The sequence below is a fragment of the Malaclemys terrapin genome, chromosome 1 (genome assembly GCF_027887155.1).
Source record: "Malaclemys terrapin pileata isolate rMalTer1 chromosome 1, rMalTer1.hap1, whole genome shotgun sequence".
In the NCBI taxonomy this organism is placed as follows: Eukaryota; Metazoa; Chordata; order Testudines; family Emydidae; genus Malaclemys; species Malaclemys terrapin.
Genome location: NC_071505.1, coordinates 219,994,756 through 220,015,166, shown reverse-complemented (window position 1 = coordinate 220,015,166; position 20,411 = coordinate 219,994,756). Strand labels below are relative to the sequence as shown.

Here is a 20,411-nt window from a genome sequence, read left to right as displayed (position 1 = left end):
AACAATTCATCTCCACCTCATGACCTCCTGTACTGGTGAATTACATGGCATATGTGTACATGGTGGGAAATATTTCCTTTTTCATTTGTTTTAAACTCACCAGGCATTAATGACATTGAGTTGATCTCTTGTTTTCAGATTATATTATAGTTCCCAGAAAATGAACTAATCTGTTTGTGGGGTGTTGAAATGTTTCTTACACAAGACTAAATAAAACAGTGTTAGTCAAATCAGTTTTTAAAATGACTCATTCACTGACATAACCATTAGCAGTCTAATTAAAGACACAGTACCTGCCTTTACTGATTCTGGAGTTGATCCTATTATATATATTGTATCAACCAAAAACAGCTTGTGTTTACCAAATGATATTAGTTATTACTGAACAGTCTTCTCCCCAGTGTTCTTATTTCAGCTATTTAAGCTCGCCCACCCCCAAATATACACTATTTCTTTCTCTTCATTGCCTTCTGATTTTCTAATACACTTTGTGGCTTCCATTCTGCTCCATTTTATTTGCCCTTCATTTGTTTTTCACTCGGGAAGATTTATTCTGTCAAATCCCCCATTTCAATAATGTTACGTAATTGGGACAGCTTGTGAGTCAAGATGGCTTGGCAATCTTGGCTATGATATAAGTTTGTCAGGTTTATCCAGCCTTCGAAGCCACATCCACTGGCAATGCTCTTCCCTTGCATCCTAGAAAACAGTGACCCCTTTAGAGCACCAAATAAGCCCCATTAAGACACATGTCACATGGAAGTTGTTAGATAATTGGAATCACAGCAAATAACTCAATGTTAGTTTTGTTTTGCCTGTTTATGAAGAAAGGGAGACATTTTGGCCTTTTCTCCATGTATAGTAGTTTTTATGTCAGTCTCATGCTTTACTTTCTTTCTAAGAGCCCAGATTCACTGCTTGCTCAGAAGCAGGATTGTGATAAGGTTTAATTAATGTTTACGCAGTTCTTTGGTATCCTTGAATGAAGGTAACTTCACTATTGAATTTCCATGTGATCTTTGAAAAAGTTTGGTACATAATGACAAATAGAATTAAAGTAGCTGCTGCTGGAGCCAAAAGTCTGCACAGATTTATTTCTAACTCTTCCCCTCATCTTCTCATTTATTAATTTATTTTGGTGAACTAACAGATGCCAAAATTTGTGTGAAATGGTCTTAAGTTCAGGTGGTGGTCTCACCCTCCTCCAACCAAACTTTGCTCACATTTCATATAGGCAAAATCACCTCCTTCTTGGGGTTTCTTAATTAATAAGGTAAATAATACCTCTGAATTACCTGGCATTGGCCACTATCGGAAGACAGGCTACTGGGCTGGATGGACCTTTGGTCTGACCCAGTATGGCCGTTCTCATGTTCTTAATAGTGTAACTGAAATCCCAGCCAAAGCTTTCTCCCTAAGTTGACTGTTGCTGCGGTTCTGCCTGTAGAAGTGTAGCTTCTTTGGCCTACAGGGCCCCTACCACCTCCCCATATCCAGAATGGATTTAATGTCATGCATTTGGTACAAATCTTCAGTAGACAGCAGTCAGCAATTTTATGCAAGGGTCTAACGTCTGCTCTCAGGGTTGTTCAACAGAAGAGCCATGCCCCATGATTTTGCATCTGCTTTCAAGTTTTGGTGGAATGCTTCTGATGCGACAGCTCCATGGTTGGCAGTCTTCTCTCTCAGCCTTCTCTCCTGGGAATGTAAAATTTGCATTACATATGTAGATAACATGATCTGTTTTCAAGCTTAGTTTGACAGTTGATTTGATCCATTTACCGAATATGCTGCATTAAAAAAGACAAACTGTATGAACAATAGAACCCCGTTTATCAGACCCTCACTTAACTGCCTCTCCGCATTTACCGAACAACCAGGAATCCAGGGCCAGAAGCGGGTGATCTGTCCTGTGGCTGCTAGCTGGTGTTGCAGCATCGCATTTTCTCATTCTCTGGTTTATCCAGAGTTTTGATTATCTGAGCTGGCCCTGGTCCCAATTAGACCAGGTAAACAAAGTTCTGCTGTATATAAAATTATAGCCCTTTAAAATAAACCTAAATTAATCTCTGTTGAATAAATGGAATGTGTCATCTGTGAAGTGTGATTGTGTTTCTTTCACTCTTGGGTAAGGTCATCATAACTCATGCCTACTGTGTCAAAAGTTAAGGCTTTTTCATTATGTGAATAAACCTAATAAATCACTCTCCATGGTGGGATTCCTTATGTTTTGGTACGCAGTGACTTATGTCTCATGTGTGGTAGCAAATGCTATAAAATATGACACAAATGTTCAAACAGTGATCATGGTTACAATCAACTGAATGGAAAACTCATGTGTGTAACTGTCAGTAACTGATTTGATTTGTGGATTTGATTTCGCAATTAATTATTTTACTGGACAAGAATTTCACTGCTAAATACCCAGGACATGGTTTTCAAAAGCAGAGAGTAATTTTGGGTGCCCCACTTAAGACATCATCATAAAGGGGCTGGATTTTTATTTAATTCTATTTTTTTTTTCCAGAAAGGGCTGAGCATGTGTCGTCTGAAAATCAGGCGCTTTTAAGGTGGCTGACGTTGACCACCAAATCCCTAGTCAGTTTTGGAAATCTTGGCCCTAAATTTATAAATTTCTTGTTTGCCCTTATTTGTTATTCTAGATAATTATCAGATCTTATTTCAGGTGTTTTTTTTTTTTTTTTTTTTTTTTTACAAAGAGGCAACATTCACACCCTGAAACATCTTGAAAATATGTACCATTTCCTTTATACCTCTGGTATTTAGACAGATGACTTCACTGTCCCTTGTGTCCCTGTAGTAATGCTGATTGATTGCAGTGACACTTGATGGTGACAGAAGAACTGATCATCTGCAGCTTGCCCAGCTTATTTCTGAATTTATCCAGGAATCTGCTTCACCGGATGGGAACCGCATAAACATTTAGTGGCCCTTCTTTCTTTCATTCCAGATTAAAATGCCAGCAAAGCTCTAGAAGCACATTGTCTAGAGTGTTTTGTTTTGAAGTCTCCCTGTCAGTTATTTGGAAGGAATAATTTGAAGGACTCATACACACTGCTAGGTTCTAAATTAACTATAACCATTTGGACATCACTGTGGAAAGCTCAATGAAAGCTTCCTGTCAATGTAGAGTGGTGATCAAAAAAGCAAACAAAATATTCTGATGTGTTAGGAATGGGATAGAAAGTAATCCTGGAAATATTACAATTACATTATGTAAATTGCTTTTATACCCTCACCTGGAATGTTGTATTCAGTCTGGTCACCATATTGCAAAAAAGATTTAGAAGAAATAGAAGGGTGACAAGTGCCAAAAATTAGAGGCATGGAAAGACTTCTATATGATATGGGATTGAAAAGATTAGGACTGTTCAGTTTAGAGAGGAGATGAATAAGAGAGGACATAATACATGAATAACCGAGGTAAATGGGGAACTCTTTTATTTACACTTTCTAATAATAAAGAATGATGGACATTCAGTGAAATTGAAAGGCAGCATATTTAATATGGATAGAAGGAAATAGCCTTACACAACATATATATAACCTGTAGAACTCTTTGCCACAAGGTACTAAGATAAGAGTAAAAAATAGAAGTAAAAAAAGAAATAGATATTTATATTGATAATGGAAATATCCACAGTTACATTGGATAGGATAAAATGTGTAAGAGAGAGAAATCCATACAGAAATCCTTATGCTTCAGGGCATAAGCCAGTCACTCACTGATCAGAGTTGGGCAGAAACTTCCTCTGGTCAAAGATTATTTCATCCATCATGGTTTAGTTGTGATTGGCCATATTGTATGTGTTAGAGAGAGACAAAGGGATTGGAATAAAAATTCTTGAAGACATTTGCATTTTTTTGGTTAATTACTTTATTCATTAGTTCATCATATTAATCAATGCAAGGAGTTTGTAAGCCAACAACTGCTATCTACCTAGGTAGGTGGAAGGTTTTTTTAATTACATTTTTCTGTATGCTGAATGGTGCAGTATTTTATTTTTTTAAAATATAAACTGTAATCAAAGGTTTATAAAAGTCTATAGACTGATGCACTTTGATTGTTAATGTGTGTGGAGATATATATATCTGTCTAAACTTTGGTTACTAATTTGAAAATTAAATTGAGATTAAAAAAAATCTCTATGGATTTTGTATTATCTGTCTTAAGTGAACAAATGCTATAAAATTTTGAGAATCTGAAACTGGCACTCTCAGTTGGTTGACAGGTGTTTGTCTGCTAATTGTTGAAAACAAAGAAACAGAAAACCTTTTGGTTAGATATCTGCAGGATTTTTCTTACTGTAATGCAGACTTGCTTTAATTTGGGAACTGTAAGAAATTTTATATCAGATGGGGACATTCTAAAAATCACTCGGTCCATTCAAGGAAACTATTTTTTTTTTTTTTAATTCTTGCTTTGTAAACTCTTACCCGTTGTCTAGAGGAAGCCATAGATTTTTATGTCCCCTCCCTTTCCCCACCTTCCTCAAATGCCCATCATTGTAATCCAGCATCTCCAAAGATGTTTTGTAATAGACTGGGCAGTTAACAGTTTCCCTAAAACAAAACCAGACAAAATATTTCTAATTCCAAATTTGACAGTGCTCCAAAGAACATAGCTGTCAGAATATTTGATTTCTTTTACCAAAACGAGTTAAAAAGGCTACGCTGCTGGAAAATCCGGCTTTTGGGAAAATAGATCCCTAGAGCAGCACAACATTCTAATTGGAAAGTAAGCGGCTGTACAGTTATGTTTTTCTTTCCTGATTCTCTGATTCTTTGATGCTAAAATCAGTACAAATAAATAATCCAGGTTCTTATGGCCCTAGAAGACATTCTTAATTACAAAAAACAACCATAAAACGGATTATTATTTTATAAACCATGAACAATTAGATCTTTTTGTTGATAAACGTACCCAAATATGAAAATTATTTTGATTTTATTGCCATTTTTTGTCCGTAGAAGTAATCGTGCTTGTAACATCAGCATTTTTACTGCTTGGTGGAACAATACTAAAATTAGCATTAGGCCAGGTGTAAAATATGAACTTGGAGTTATTTGCATATGTTCTTTGAAATTTGACTTTTAGTCTATCTCATACAGCAGTGAGATTAGAAACGTCACTTGCATGACCACTGGTGCCACTGCTAAAGGCTCACGAGGCTGCTTAGCTGTGATCATGTAAGTCAATCACTTCAGAAATGAAATACTTAATGTCCCTGTCATGGGGTGGCCACCACCTAAGTGCTCCCTTGTGGTCAGGGGTGCCTCTGCAGTGCCCCATCCATATTCCCCCCCTTCTTCAGGGCTTCTTAAAGAAACGTCACAGTCTTTCTCTTTCAATAACAGCCCTTCTTTGAGTCTGATTTTCTTTATTTACAAAGTTCTAGAAAGCAAACACAAAAAGGAATTTCCCCAATCACTCAGAGTCCCCAAAAATCTGTCTCTTGGGCATGGCTCCTACTTCAGAGCCTGGGGGAACAGGAAAAGTTTCCTTCGCAGAACCTCTTACCAGCCTGTAGCTGCCCTGCCCAAGCTGACTCCCTTGTGGCTTTTGCTTTCAGTTTTCTTACAAGGAACTAGCCGCTGGAGGTTCCTTTCCTGTGCCAGGTGTCTCTGTCTGGCTCATTTAGCAAGCCTGCTCCAGGCTTCAGGTCTCCTGCAGGCAGCTCCCTCACTCCCTCTGCTCTCTCACCATTCCATTAAAGCATATTGCAAGTTCTTTTGCTGGAGAGAAACACTTAAAACCCATCTGTCAAGTACTCTATTTAAAACCCAGCAACCAATTTACCTTCATAAAACACCGTGAGAAGTGTTCTGTGGGTTATAAATATTTATTCTTCCTGCTGTTTCTTCACTTTGTCATAGAATGTTTTAAAACAAAAACTGTTAGCCACTCTCTGTCTGTCTGTCTGTCTAGGCTCTGCACGGTTACCAGGGCCGGCTCCAGGCACCAGCCGACCAAGCATGTGCTTGGGGCGGCACCTTGTAAGGTGCGGCCAATCTTCGGGTGGCAGAGCGGCGCTCGGGGTTTGTTTGTTTTTTGGTTCAGCAGGGCGGCGCTTGAGGGTTTTTTTTTGTTTGTTTCAGTGGGGCAGGGCGGCGCTGGGTGGGGTTGTTTCGGTGGCACGGCGCTGGGGTGGGGTTGTTTTGGCGGTGCGGTGCGGCGCTGGGGGGGGGGGGGGGGGAGTGTGTTTTGGCGGGGCGGGGCGGCGCGCGGGGGTGGGGGTGTTGTTTCGGCGGAGCCGGCCCTGATGGTTACGTACTGTGTTTTTGCTAAAACAGTGGAGGCAACACAAATTAACAAACCTTATTGGTGAAGGTGTGAGAATGATATCAATAAGACTGATAGGCTATCATGGAAGTTAGGCGAGTGAAGTCAGAATGGCTTGGGCTCTTGGAAGCATGGGTGTGTAAAGCGTAAGAGGGAATTACAGTCAAAACTAGAAAAGGTAGTGTACAGTACAATTCCAGTTCTCTGAATTCCTGTTATCTGAAACTCCTAGTTATCTGAATCCACAGTACGTCCCCCATGCAGCCCTATGTTAGTTAATCACTTGCTAATAACTATAATAATAGCTGTATCAGTTATTATAATAACAAACTTGAAAATCTGTCTCTTTCATCAACAGAAGGTGATCCAATAAAAGGTATTACCTCACCCACCTTGTCTCCAATATCCTGGGACCAGCATGGCTACAACAACACCGCGAATGTTAATAACTTCTCAGTTAGCCTCTTTGTGCCTGTTAGTGCTAATCAATGGCTTTGTATTTGTGTAACAGTTTTGAAATTACCTGCAATTAGGGCTTGTCTACACTACTGGAGCTACAGCATCATAGCTGTGGTGCCACAGCAATTCTGCTGTAGCACCATAGTATAAACACATCCTGCAGTAACAGAAGAGGGTTTTCTGTTGCTGTAGGAACTGCACCTCCCTGAGCAATGGTAGCTAGGTTGAAGGAAGCAATCTTCTGTCAACCTAGCCATGTCTACCCCAAGAGTAACATCAGCATAGCTACAGTACTCCTGGGCATGAATTTTTCATACCCCTTAATGAGGCAGGGGAGAGAGGGGGGAAGTGCGCTGCGTCCTTGTTCTTCCCCCCTCCCTCCCCTGCCCACGGCAATCAGCTGGTTTGTGGCATTCCGGAGGCAGGGGAGGGAGGGGGAGCCTGCGTGCTGAGTCCTTGTTTTCTTCCTCCTCCCTCCTGAACGCCACAAGCCAGCTGATTGCCGCGGGGGGAGTAGGGGAAAGGCACTGATCCGTGGGGTCTGCCGGTTGATGGGAGGCACTGTGGGAGGGAGGGGGGCGTAGAAGAGCTGATGTGGGGCTGCCAGCTGTGGACGAAGCAGGCAGCCAAATGACGTTATAGCGAAACAACTTTAAATGGACCATGTTCTGTAATTGAGCAGGGACGTAAGATCAAAACAACGTTAAGCGAGAAAATGTTAAGTGGGGAGTTACTGTAATTTATTTAATGTAGAAGTTAGATTATATTTTAGACCATGTAGTATTTTTGCTAAGACTTCCATTTTGATGAGGTACCGGCTTTGTGGAGAGCTTATTGTAAAACGAGCACTTGATTTTTTTTTGTATTCTTACATAAGTTCTGTACATTACCTTAGTACATTTACTTCTAAGAACCATAAGCAGTAATTCAGCCTATTTTTAGCTGGCAAATATTCTCTAGCAAAGGCATTGGTGATTAATATCTCTTACTTTGTAAATCAGTCACTCACAACTGTGGTCTGTGTTTTGGGAGAAAAGGTCTCTTGGCAGATTTGCAAACCATTTCCTACCCAAACTAACCAGAATTTCAAGAACGCTGTACAATCTTCCCTTAGCAGCGTCTCTTGCATTTCAATATTGGCCTCATTAGTTTATCCTAGGAGTACACTATATTAGAATGATATTTTGCACAGGATGGCTAATCAAAAAAACAAACCCACAATCTTATTAGTAATTTGCATGTTTTGTTTTGCAGTTCTTTGTCAAGGTAGAAATCCAGAAATGTATGTCGGTAACTATTTGCTTTCTTACCCTAGATGTGCAGGTTATGATGTTATACTCATAGGCTTAGCAAGCTTTTCTAGGAGACTAAAGCAGAACTGTCATTTTGAAGTTACTCAGTTGAAGGCTCTTTGAAATCAGTTTAGAAGGCTCCGAGACTATTTTTGTGCTCTCTTTAATTTTTAAGGAAATGACGCGATCCGCTGATAGTGTTATTTATTAGAGGGAGGGAAGCCATAAGAAAATTGCCCCACAAGCCTGGCAGTACTTTAGGTGCAGGGATGTACCTGCCAAGGCACCAGAGCCCTGATAGACATCTTTTTCGTTTGGGAACTGTGCCAATCGGAAGCCTCATCCCTAGAGATAAAAGGCAAGTGACTTAACCCATTGGTTATGAATAGCTTTCCCTTTCTCAGAGACTTTTTATTTCCTGGATAATTTATAATGCTGAATTTGGAAAAGACGTGCTTTCATTTCTGAGTCAGACTAATTTCCTGAGGGCAGGGAGATATGTTTCCCTAGAGCTGTGATCATGCAGGCATCGCATTGAGAGGTGCTACGTAAGGATAGCATTACAGTAAGGGTGACTCAGGTATGGTGTGGGAGCCACACGTTTTCCAATAGTACTCCTAATATGGTCCAGCGCAATTCTCAAAGACTATAGAATATTCCCATGTGCTGTCCTCTATAATTGCCATATCCATGCCTGAAGGTGGAGATGGCTAAAGCACAAATCAGAAATAACAGCGTTTTTTTTCCCCCTGTAAAAGAGACTTTGGCTGTGGGAGACTTGCAATGAGCTGGCAAGCAAAGTTTCAGTGGCTTGAGGAAGTGTGATGTGTCAGTGAGACAGAACAACACTCCCGGAATGCCCGTGCCCCAAAGCCTCAATTCTATACACACCCAGGTCCACATGTCTAGAAAAGTTTGACCATCCCTGTATTATGGCAGCGTTGCATTAATGAGGACAAATGGTGGTGACACCGGTTAAGTTCAGATCCTTTGGCAGCAAAATGCAGTGTGTCCTGCATGCGATATTATTGTGATGATGGGCACGCCTCAGAATAGATAAAATGTAGTGTTATAAGTTTATACCAAATTATGATACTTCTGTGCAAGTAATTTGAAATTGAGTGCATTAAAGTCATAAAACACATTTTGTCTTATGAGGATTTATTGCTGTCAATCTCAGTTGGATTAGAGAGAATGACTGATGGCCGCAGTCTGGAAGATAATATTTACTACTGTTCATTACTTCACTTATAAGAGATGGTTAAGTGATTTTAATACTGCTTATGTGAAATCTGTAAAGTGGGTTGCATGGGACTGTAACATAAACATTCCCCAGTAGATGAGTAAGCTTACCTCATCACAGTGCTGTTCACATGGTTTCTTCAGCCACTGCCATTTTTTACTTGCCTATTCTGCTGTTTGGGGTAGAAATGGGCAAATATATTCTGCAAATAAAACTCAAATTTCCTTCTGATCTGCACCTTTTATTCACTTTGCCACTAACATTTGCCTGAGTGAACTGTGTATTCACCAGAATGTTCTCAGAAAGCAAAAAGCATTGCCAGTACTCGCATATGCATAACATGAATAAATATGCATTCTCATCAGAAATGCACCCACAGCCTTTTAGAATACTCTTTGCAAATTGGAATGGGGAAGAGGGAGGTTTTGGCAGAGGAGCAGGAGGGAAAAATAAATGAAATGTTCAGCAAAGGGCTAGGAGATGTTGGATAAGGTGCTGTCATCTCCAGGAGAATTGGCAGAAGGGTTCCACCCCTGGCAGGGACATTCCTGGTCATCCGGCTCTGTTCCTGGCAATGAGGTGGGTGAAGCATTGCCTTGGCGCCTATTCCCTTTGGAACACTCTTTCAAGAGGGCATCGAGAGATTTTTGCTCTGCTGCATCTTTATTATACTATATAGATTCTTATTCTGTGCCTTCCAGTAGTGCATTAAGCAACATGACTAACATCTGTCACATGTTTGTTCTCTCACCCTTTTCACAGGGCAAGAAGTGTGTGCAGTGCAGTGGAGTGTTTTGGGGTTTTACACACACGCGCGCGTGCACATGTTGTTATGAGTTTATGTTAGAGATGGCAAGGTCAAATAAATGTGTCTTGTCATGGGAGGGGAAGATGGTGAGTTTTGAGATGGTCCATAGTTCCTGTGAAAGTTCATTTCAGAGTCCCAGACTGGCACCTGAGAAAGCTGTCTTCTGTACAGAGAAGTTTTACCCCTATTTTAGGGAGTTCCATTGTGTCAAAACTGTTGACCACGGTCTTCATCCTGGAGCTTTAGTTGATCTTTTAGATATCCTTGGCTGAAGCCAAGTCCAAGACCTTGAACTTGATTTGAAATTCTGTGGGAAGCCAGTGAAAAGAGTGTTGGAAAAGTCTGAAGTGCTCATCCTTGCCCATTAAAAAAAAAAAATGATTTGGCATATCTGAAAAAGGAGGTTTATGCTCTGAGAAGGCCCAATTTACTGTACACGGGATCATGATACAATAACAATGGGGAAAAGGCACCAAGGACAGAGGAAGGCACCAGAAAGGATGTGTGGGGGCCAGTGTAATATATGCCGAAAACTCACAGGTTTATGTGGATGAAAGCACAAGTAGCAATATCTCTTTGATATTTAGTGTATGGCGGCAGACACCAACGTGAAAAGGTAGAAACTTGGGGTCAGGACTGAAGGATTAAGACAGGTGGAGAAGAAACAGCAAAGAGAGTGGAAGTGATGAGAGATGGAAGAAAATGACACGGGGAGAAAATTTAAATAATTTATGCCTTACGAAGAATGCATTGCTTTTGTCTTCTTCATAGTCAGACAGGCAGCCCTTTAAGCTAATTACTGGAAATCACATCAATTGCACCATAACATACCAAATTGCTTCAACTTTTCCAAACTTTTTCTGGGTGATCTTGCCTCAGTAGTTTTCTCCAGAAGAACAATTGGGTGAGGTAGCTTGTTCATATGAATTATTTTATTGCGACTTTAAAAATGAAATGTTAGCAACTCTGAGGTAGGAAGAGTAATTATGTCTTTGTTGTGGAGTTCCAGTCATTATAATTCTGGGTGCCATCACCTTTTTATTTTGGAGAAAAAAATTGAAATTAGCATGAAACAGCAAAGCAGGGAAGCGGGGACTGCGCTGTGGTGATCAGAGTCTTCTGTATCACTACCTCCTGGCTGTTTCTTTGTGGATACGGTGGCTGTGCAGGGCTATTCAAGATGGATACAAACGATTAAACAGTGTAAAACAGATGGGTTGAGAGGAAAAGTGTGTGTGTGTGTGTGTAAGCAGGTGGGGTGGATGAGGAAGATGAAACTCATTTTGCACTTAAAAATAAAAGCAACCCTCAGTTTATGGGGCCTAGTTGGCCCCTAGAGCTCTGCTTAAATTGTTCTTTTGAATCCAGGAATGGGCTTCTCAAGAGTAACCTAGACGGAGAGCAAGGGGACCCTGAGGAGAGAGGGTCAAGGTCCACAAGCATGAGCAAAGGCTTCAACCCTGGTAGATCTGTTCGCTCATGGGGGCTGTAAGTCAGAGATTTTACTTTAATCATGTGTATGTATATGTAAGTGCTGTGTGTCTGTGTACAGTATGTATGTAGATATATATGCAGTGGATACACAGGATGATAAACAGTTTTATTTAATTATTTCGCCATGTTTTTATCATTCCTTTGAACTAAACATTTTTATCCACTGTACTGAAATATTTTGTGAATACTTTTGACATGTAGTGTAAATGTCTTGGGAGGCTGTCTGCACTAGAGATTTACCATGAGTTAACTGATTGTCAGTTATCTCAAGGTAGCTAACACGTTTGTAAAGGCTAGCATGGACACTCTCCAAATGTTTGTTCCAGGATACAAATGTTTGTGGTTTACTAGGAGAAACAATATATGTTTGTCTTCTGGCACAAATATTTGGGGAGTGTTCATTCTAGGCTTTGCAATGGTGTTATCTACCTCAAGATATTTGGTAATCTCAGGCACACAAGCTCTTATTGGCTTCTCAAGCACTTGTTCCTCCTTTTTTCAGTGCTTTCACCCTTCTTTACCAGCACATTTTCCCTCCCTCCTCCCATCACCATGACTTAGCAGCACATTTTTGTGATATTCTCTATTATATCATGACATTAAGCAAATAAACATATAACATTGGTTGGGGGGGGAAATGAAGACAGATTTCTCTTTTCCCACTGTCTCTTTCTTTGTGTTTTTTTTTTTATCCTGTGTTGAAATAATGAGGAACAACAAGGAATTTCTGTAGAAAGTCTATTGTAGTTTCAATTCCATTAGACATTACTTAAGTGACCTTCTATCATGTTTAATTTCTTACTGAATTGTAAGATTTGTTTTTTCATATACAGCTAAAATAATCAATAAAATACTATAAATTTGCTATTGTTTATGTTCTAGCAGATCATATTAGTGTCAAAGTATTGTTTGGTTTTACAATTAAAACACAAATGTCACATCCTCTCACATTAGCAAATTTTTTTTTAAATTTTATTTATGCTAAAGTGATATGAAGTCGAAAAGCCTTGTTGAAAGTTACTAACAGACTAAAATTTTAGCTGGGTCTTAGCAGAAATGAACAGTTCTATGGCATTAATGTAATATTACAGATCATTTCTAACAAAACAAAATTTGTGTAATACCATCAGCAACCTTTGTATCTAATTTTAAAAAATTTGTACGGATACAAAATGGAAGCTCTCGTATTATTTAATACAATGAAACATAATTTTGTTCTTTTTATGTCATTTCATCCAGAGACCATGTGCGTTTGGCATGGATCTTGAAAAAAAGTGAAAATAAGAGCGAAATTAGAAGATTGCCAGTGTTTTTTCTCATAAATTAACTTTTCCCATCTCCCTATGTCATTCTGTGTTAAAATTGAGACTCTTGAACACTTGGTTCCTGATCCACTGACCTCAGTAGGCCTTTGACCAGGGAAATGGGAAAAAAGAGGGTAAACCTAGAAATCAAATAATGCTAGCTGCAAGATTTTAAGATGTACATTATGCTGGGAGAGAGGTCAGAATTAAAATGGATGCCTCTTCCTCCAGTAACACAGTTAGTAGGGGATGGATTTTCTTGTAAGCATTGCCAATTACATGAAAAACACACATTCAATATTCCACAGTTCTGTTCAATTAAAACTTGAATTCTGATTAATGGACACTGGACAATTTCCACACATAATGTAGTATTTTGGAGCACAGATTTTGTACAAATAAATCTTCTGAATCAAACAACTTTGCAATTTAGCAGTTTCATATTGATTATGTGCTAGACTTTATTGCTTAATATTTGAATATAGTGTATGGATTAGAATTTTTCCTTCTACAAAGAGCCATTGGAATATTTAAGCACATTTTTTAAAGACCTAGCTTCCATTTAACTGTTACACTCTGTATTTTTTCCTCACTATTTTAGATTCCCATTGTACATGCATGTAACTAAAAAGTTGTGTTCTATCATCATTCTCCTTTTTCTTGATTCATTCAGTGATGCCCCCTTGCATTGGTTTACTTATCAAAGTCCCCGTTCATCAAAATACTTAGTTGTGTGCTTGAGTGCTTCACTGAACTGGGGCTAAAATTGTGTGTGTGTGTAGGAATGGGGCATGATGAGTAATAGGCTGATTAGGGCCCTGATCCTGCAAACACACAGATGCTCAACTTGATCATCATCATTATGGCAAATCCCAAAGGGATGTGGTCTCTTTGCAGATTGAGCACCACCTGGATCGACCTTTGGCTAGATCCTTCAGGTGGTCTGTTTCTATATATTCAGTTTATGTCCATCACTGGCAATCTTATCATGCTACCAAAGCTTTTGGCACCCTTGTGATTGCTGGCTGTGCAGCTTCATTCCTTGGTACATTAGCTTTGGAATTTGTTGGTCCTCCATTCTAATAATATATCCCTACCAAGAAAGCCAGCAAATCTGAATAAATGCTGATTGTTGCCTGATTTTATGGGAGATTAATAATATTGTTTAGATAATGAGTTATAGGCTTGCCAGTTAATCTGATCAGAAGATAATAAGGTTCTTGTCCCAGAATCAGGGTACACAGAATTTGCAGGGACCTTTGAGATGTCTGACAAGGAAACTCACACTGAGAACAAAGGGCAGCTTTAAGCCTTTTATTGAGATAAATGGAATAACAATCAAATTATCAATTACAAAAGCAGTAATATTGTTTTAGCAGTATAGGTGGTATTGTATACTATAAGGTTTCTCGATTAATTTATTCTCACCCTTCCTTGATAACCTGGTGATCACAGAAAGGACCAGCCTTGCCTCTGGCCTACCAAGAGACTTTAATGGTCCAGATTCCTCAAGTCTTGAGTAAGAGGTGAAGAACTTTAGAAAAAGCTAAATCTATAGAAAGACTACAGAAGCTAACTTAGAGTTTACTTACAACTAACAATTAAGAACTAACAATGACAAACTAACAATGAACTAGCTAAAACTACCCAACATGGTAGGTTGCCCCTATTATAGAGTCTGAGCCCTAAGTACCCTCCTTCCATGTCCAAACAACTTCCTGACACATAAAAATGTTAGGGTACATTTACTCTGTAGGCTGGCATGTTCGTTCATATGAATGACATATTTGTAACTATTAGAGACTATTAGCCTCACTTGTTATTTCTGTTCTAACCGGTTGTTTCCATGTTCTTTGTGGTGTACCTGTTAAGTCTGAAAAAGCCACGAACTTGGTTGGCCTTAACCACAAACTTGCTTTAACTGGCCCACTTACCTATGTGAAAGGTCACACACATATATACTGTATACTTTAGCTAATCACCACCTATCTAGGGTAAAGCTCTTGATCATATATATGTTAACTTGCCTTAGCTTAACCAACAGGATGTTGCCTGTAGCTTCTTTTATTACAGTTAAAATACTCTCATATAAATTGATAAACCCATTATAATAACAAATAACAAACCTATAATGTAACGAATGATCAAATTCATAAGAAAAGATACATATGCAAGCAAGCAGGAGAGCCCTAAAGGCTACATGATGGAGGCGGTTGCTGAGTTCAGCTTTGAATATCCTCATTTCTGATCTTGTCCAGGGACTTGATATAGGACATATGACAAAGATGATGAGAATCAAAAGTGTCAGTCTGTCGCTCTTCAGCATTCCTCAGTGCCCATGTTTCACTTCCGTACAATAGAGTTGGCATAACCATGGTTCTGTAGACCCACAGCTTTGTGGCAGGTTTCACAATATCTCCACAGAGGCCAATGAACTGTCCGAAACATAGTAGTAGCTGCTAATATATGCGTCCACATCTTTCAGACACCCTCCAACAAAGTCTGTGATGCTGCTGAAGTATTTTACAGTTTTCATGTGCTCAATGTCCCATCCAGACAGGTTAATACTGAGCTGATTGTAATCTGGAGCTGGAGGTTGCTAGATGATAATGACCAAAGGTGTAGTTTTATCTGGATTAATAACCAGACCAATGCGCACTGCTTCTTGCCTGACCAGATAGGCCATTATTTGCAGCAATTTACCAAACTGAGCCAACAACAACACAGTATAATTGGCATATTCAAGATCTCGAAACAGAATGTTGTCCAGCTCAGTGCCACTGAGAGCTGCCTTTTCAAGCGTATCCATCAACCAATCAAAGTCAGTGTTAAACAATGACAGTGATAGAATACAGCCTTGCCAAGCTCCTGTGGAAATAGGAAACCATGTTGTTTATCTGCCATTGATTTGAACCTATGCTAAACTTCATGCACATGAGTAATTGCTCTGAACTCAAAGGAATGCTGCACTTACATAAATGTTTGCAGGATTGTGGCCTAAAAAGGAAAGCTTGTACTGTATTAAGACCCAAACATCTTAGTAGTCATCAGTATTGAAAATATGAAAAAAGTAAATGGTTCTTGGAAACATGTAATACTGCAAGTAGTTCCATTAACTTCTATTGCCTTTGGTGCGCAGGATTTTTTTGTCTCCTCCAGGTACTAGGTACTCCATACTAGGTACACCTGTACCCGATATAACGTGACCCGATATAACATGAATTAGGATATAAAGCAGTGCTCCGGGGGGGGGCCAGGCTACGCACTCTGGCGGATCAAAGCAAGTTTGATATAACGCGGTTTCACCTATAACGCGGTAAAAAAATTTTGGCTCCCGAGGACAGCGTTCTATCAGGGTAGAAGTGTAGTTTGTTTATTTCTAATCTCTTGGACTTTTTTTGCTGTCACAATGCTGCACTACTTGGGTTGAGTTTTATTTTTATTTTTAATTCTTTAAAAACATTTTTTCCCCATTGGAAAGTTTTAAACCTGTAATTGGATTTAGGTTTTGATAAAACTTGCTTTAACAAAAGCTACATTTTTGGTCCAAATTCGAGTTGCCATTGTCAATTTAAAAATGCCTGCATCTGAAATCAGTTCAGTGAATCAGCCATACCTTTCAACAGTGTTATGTTACAGCTGTGATTGCTTTTTGCTTCAAATTTTGTATCAGAAATTGGTAATTTATAATGGTCTTGCATTTATTTTAATGAAAAAAAGTAAGTTGCAAACATGGGATCTGGTCCTACAAATAGATACTAATTATCAGAGTGTTTACTACCAGGATTAATCTTATCTCAAGATTTTTCATTAAAATAAATTCAGGGGAGATGCAGATCAGTAGTAGCCTGGTTATCTTATTTTAATGATATATTTTTATTTTACTAATATATTTTTATATAGAGCATGTAAAAAAACCAGCCCTCCCCAAAAATCCCACCCTATGTTAAAATAACATTAAAATTGAAAAGTTAGGAAGGGTTTGAACTAACATGCCCCTACAGCATTAATTCAGCTTCCTTGTGTGTATACATTATGATACACTCCTTAATTACATGATCCCATACTTCACCCAGTGCACAGGATGGATGGTGCTCACTGTATGAGCAACTGTTCAATATTTTCTTTTCTTCTCATTGTTCAGTGTGTGGACAATTGACAGTGCACCATCCAAACCCTGCACTGAATATAGAATAATTAATTTCTTCATGGCTGTTTCTATGGTGTTCTCACCATGCTATCTGAGTGCTTCACAAACACTTATCAATTTATCTTCACTCCCCTGTGATACTTGGGTGTGTGTGTGTGGGTATTATTATCCATATTTTACAGATGAGGAACTGAGAGATGAGAGAAATTAAAGCCAAGATTGTAATGAGTCCATTAATTTTTGGTGTCCAACTTGAAACAGTTAGGGTCTGATTTTTTTCAGAGTACTCAGCATTTTTTATAGCATTTTATATGTTCAAAGTACATCTCCCATTGCCTTCATTTGCAGTTGTGAGCACTTAGTACTTCTGCAAATCTGGCCCCAGGGTGTTTCAAGTCAGGCACCTAGAAAATGAGGAACACACAATTAGTGACCACCTGTGAACATTTTGGTTTAAGTGACTTGCCCAGAATCACATAAGAACTCTGAGGCAGAGGCTGGGATAAAATCCAGTTCTGCAGAGCAGCATTCAGCTGCCTACACTACAAAACCATCCTTTCTCTTCCTGCAGTTCCCTGCCTCATTCATTACAAGCCTCCTAACTTCTGCAACAAATGAGGCTGGGGTCCTGCAGACCACAGCATCCTTTATTACAAGGACTTGATTCATTCCCCGAGCACTATCCATTCTGTGCACTAAATGAAGCAGGATAGTGAGTATGTAGTATCTGATCATAATGTGTATGCACAGTGGGGTCATGGTGAAGTTGCACTGGCAATGTTAATTCTGGATTTTTCTAACTTTTGAGTGCTTGTTTTTGCAACCTTGATTTTGCATAAAAGAATGATTTTAATTTTCTGCCTTTTTATGTAATTTCCTAATATTTAAAAAAGAAACAAACAAAATCCTGAAAGAAGAAATTCCATGACATAGAACAGGGATCGGCAACCTTTGGCATGCGGCCCACCAGGGTAAGCATCCTGGCGGGCCGGGCTGGTTTGTTTACCTGTTGTGGGAAGCTGCGCGGGCTGAGGGATGTGCTGGCTGTCACTTCCCACCACTCCCATTGGCCTGGAGCAGTGAACCGCGGCCAGTGGGAGCTGCGATTGGCCGAACCTGCGGACGCAGCAGATAAATAAACCAGCCCGGCCCGCCAGGGGGCTTACCCTGGCGAGCCGCGTGCCAAAGGTTGCCGATCCCTGACATAGAACTATTCTGATCCCCACATTAGTCATCAGCAGCACTGGGACCAATAGGTTTACTGCACAGACCCCTACCACCTGAGCTAATAGAGTAACTGACAGCAGTAGCAAGCTGTTAGCTTCTAGTTGAACTACTGTAGGGGGATGTGAGACACATTGCCAGTGCGCTTCTCAGATATTTTCTGACAGCTGAAGAATGTTGGGTTCAGTTCCAGTGTCTAGTGGTAATAGATCCTTACGCACCATTATCCTCTGCCCTTATCCATCCCCTCTCTCCTCCACTACTCTCCTCCATTCTGCTCCCTACCCCTATGCATTTGAGGTAGGCTGCTTCCTCCTTCTTCTCCTCACTCTTGGTCCTATGCTTTCAATATCCCTGCTCTTAATTCCAGTGCTTGGCACCACAGCAGCCCTTAGCAGACAGGAGGGGCAATTGCAAGTAAACTCTCTGCTCAGCCCCTGCAACCTTGGGATGGAACATGCTCAGTTGTTACATAGGGATACACATGATTAGTTTGTTGGTATATAGGAGATATGTGCGGATGGAGCATGCTTTGCACAGACAGAATCACTGGAGCATACTACTAGCTAGCTTCTAACAAACCTAACATGGGCTACAGCGTTTTTTTTTTTTTTTAGGGGCTTATGACTTGACCAAATCTGGGTGGATTTTCATAGAGATGGCAAAAGGCACATCCCTGACACTAGGATGTCAGCATCATTGTCAAACTCCAAGTCCCTGCTGTGAAGCATGGAAGTGCTCAAGCTTCTCAGTTGAAACGATTAACCCATACTAAAAAATTCTTCCAAACAACATAATTTTCCCTCTCCTCATTCTCACAAATGGCCCAGAAACATTTTAGCTGACACTTTCCATAATAATTCAGTTAGAGGCAAACACATAGCCTGGAAAATTTCAGCCCGAACTCTTAAAAGTTTGGCAAAGATTTAAGTAGCTGAGAACAATCTCATAATGGGAAGCATTACGGAATAGCCCCACCAACTTCACCTTTAATTAATCTAACAAATTAGTTGGACGTCAGTCCTTTGGATTTTCATGTTAAAATAGCATTACACAACTTTCAGTACCTGGAGAGCCTCTGCATGTCAATATTTGAACTCTGACATTTCATCCTTAGGTGATAATGCATTATTATATAGTGCATTGCCGTGCCTTCTGGAGCCACCGATGTGAATTGATGATATTCTGTGTACCAGTTTCATCCATAATGAGGTGTTTTTTGTTTTTTTTTAAATAACTGTGACCATATCCTTCCACAGAGAGAAAAATAAATATATAAAATGTGGCTAATAGATTCTATAAAGTGGAACTAATATGATCCATGTTGAACTTTACTGTAACATCTCAGATGTTGCTGTCTATTCATATTCAGATTATAAACTCCTTGTAGTAATGTGAGTAATAAACCAACCTGTAGAACAAAGATGCTTGTAAACTAACATTGGGTTCTAGTGATGTTGCAAATGTCTTGGACTTAGTGTTTCTGATATATAATGTTGGCATGTCAAACATCATCATCATAAATAGTGTCATACAGATAGTATAACAGTTTTGTTATAGGTAGGCCCTCAAATCTGCAACAAGCTCCCTCCTCTACTTCTCCCCTTGGTCTGATATAGCCCTGGTTTATTGGTCCTTAGGGCATGCTGGAAGATGCATCTGTTGGGACAGGCTGCTATGGAGAGCAGATTCAGATGGGTTTAGATCTGGAGGGACTAGGAAGGGAGTTCTGTTGCCCATTTAATTTTCTTTTTGTAATTTTCAGGTAGGGGATTTTTCTTTTTACAACTCTACAAAATATAAATCCATTGTTGAGCTGGAGCTAGATTCTCTCCTTGCATGTATGTGCTATGTGAAGTCAATGGCAATGGGAACCTTATGTGTTTATCTCATGCCAGCATTTTGGGCCTAGCTATTTACCATTCCATTGGTTCAATTGGGTGCAAGTGACAATTTGTAGAAAAACTGAGTTTGGATGAATAAAAGAGATGGTTAGAGTTGTTACTGGAGTAACCTGTCAAACAAAGAGGACTGGTACCATATATGAATCCAGTCCAGATCATGCGATTGACTTACCACAGATAGGATTAAATACCAACATTGAAGCTAGTGGCACCTGCACTACAATGCAGT

At 39.6% G+C, this 20,411-nt stretch overlaps 1 protein-coding gene across 3 annotated transcripts in view; it reads left to right on the top strand.

Annotated features, from left to right (window-relative positions):
- The window catches only part of FRMPD4 (FERM and PDZ domain containing 4), a 453,075-nt gene that overhangs the window by 12,967 nt on the left and 419,697 nt on the right, over positions 1-20,411 (top strand). For 2 of the 3 annotated variants that reach the window (XM_054007784.1, XM_054007798.1), the window contains exon 1: positions 11,509-11,594. The exons of the other annotated variant lie outside the window; for it this stretch is intronic. In XM_054007784.1, coding sequence (XP_053863759.1) covers positions 11,548-11,594 — 47 coding nt within the window. In that variant the 5' untranslated portion in view covers positions 11,509-11,547. Of the gene's footprint in view, positions 1-11,508; positions 11,595-20,411 lie in introns of those variants that run through there. 3 annotated transcript variants of the gene reach the window in all.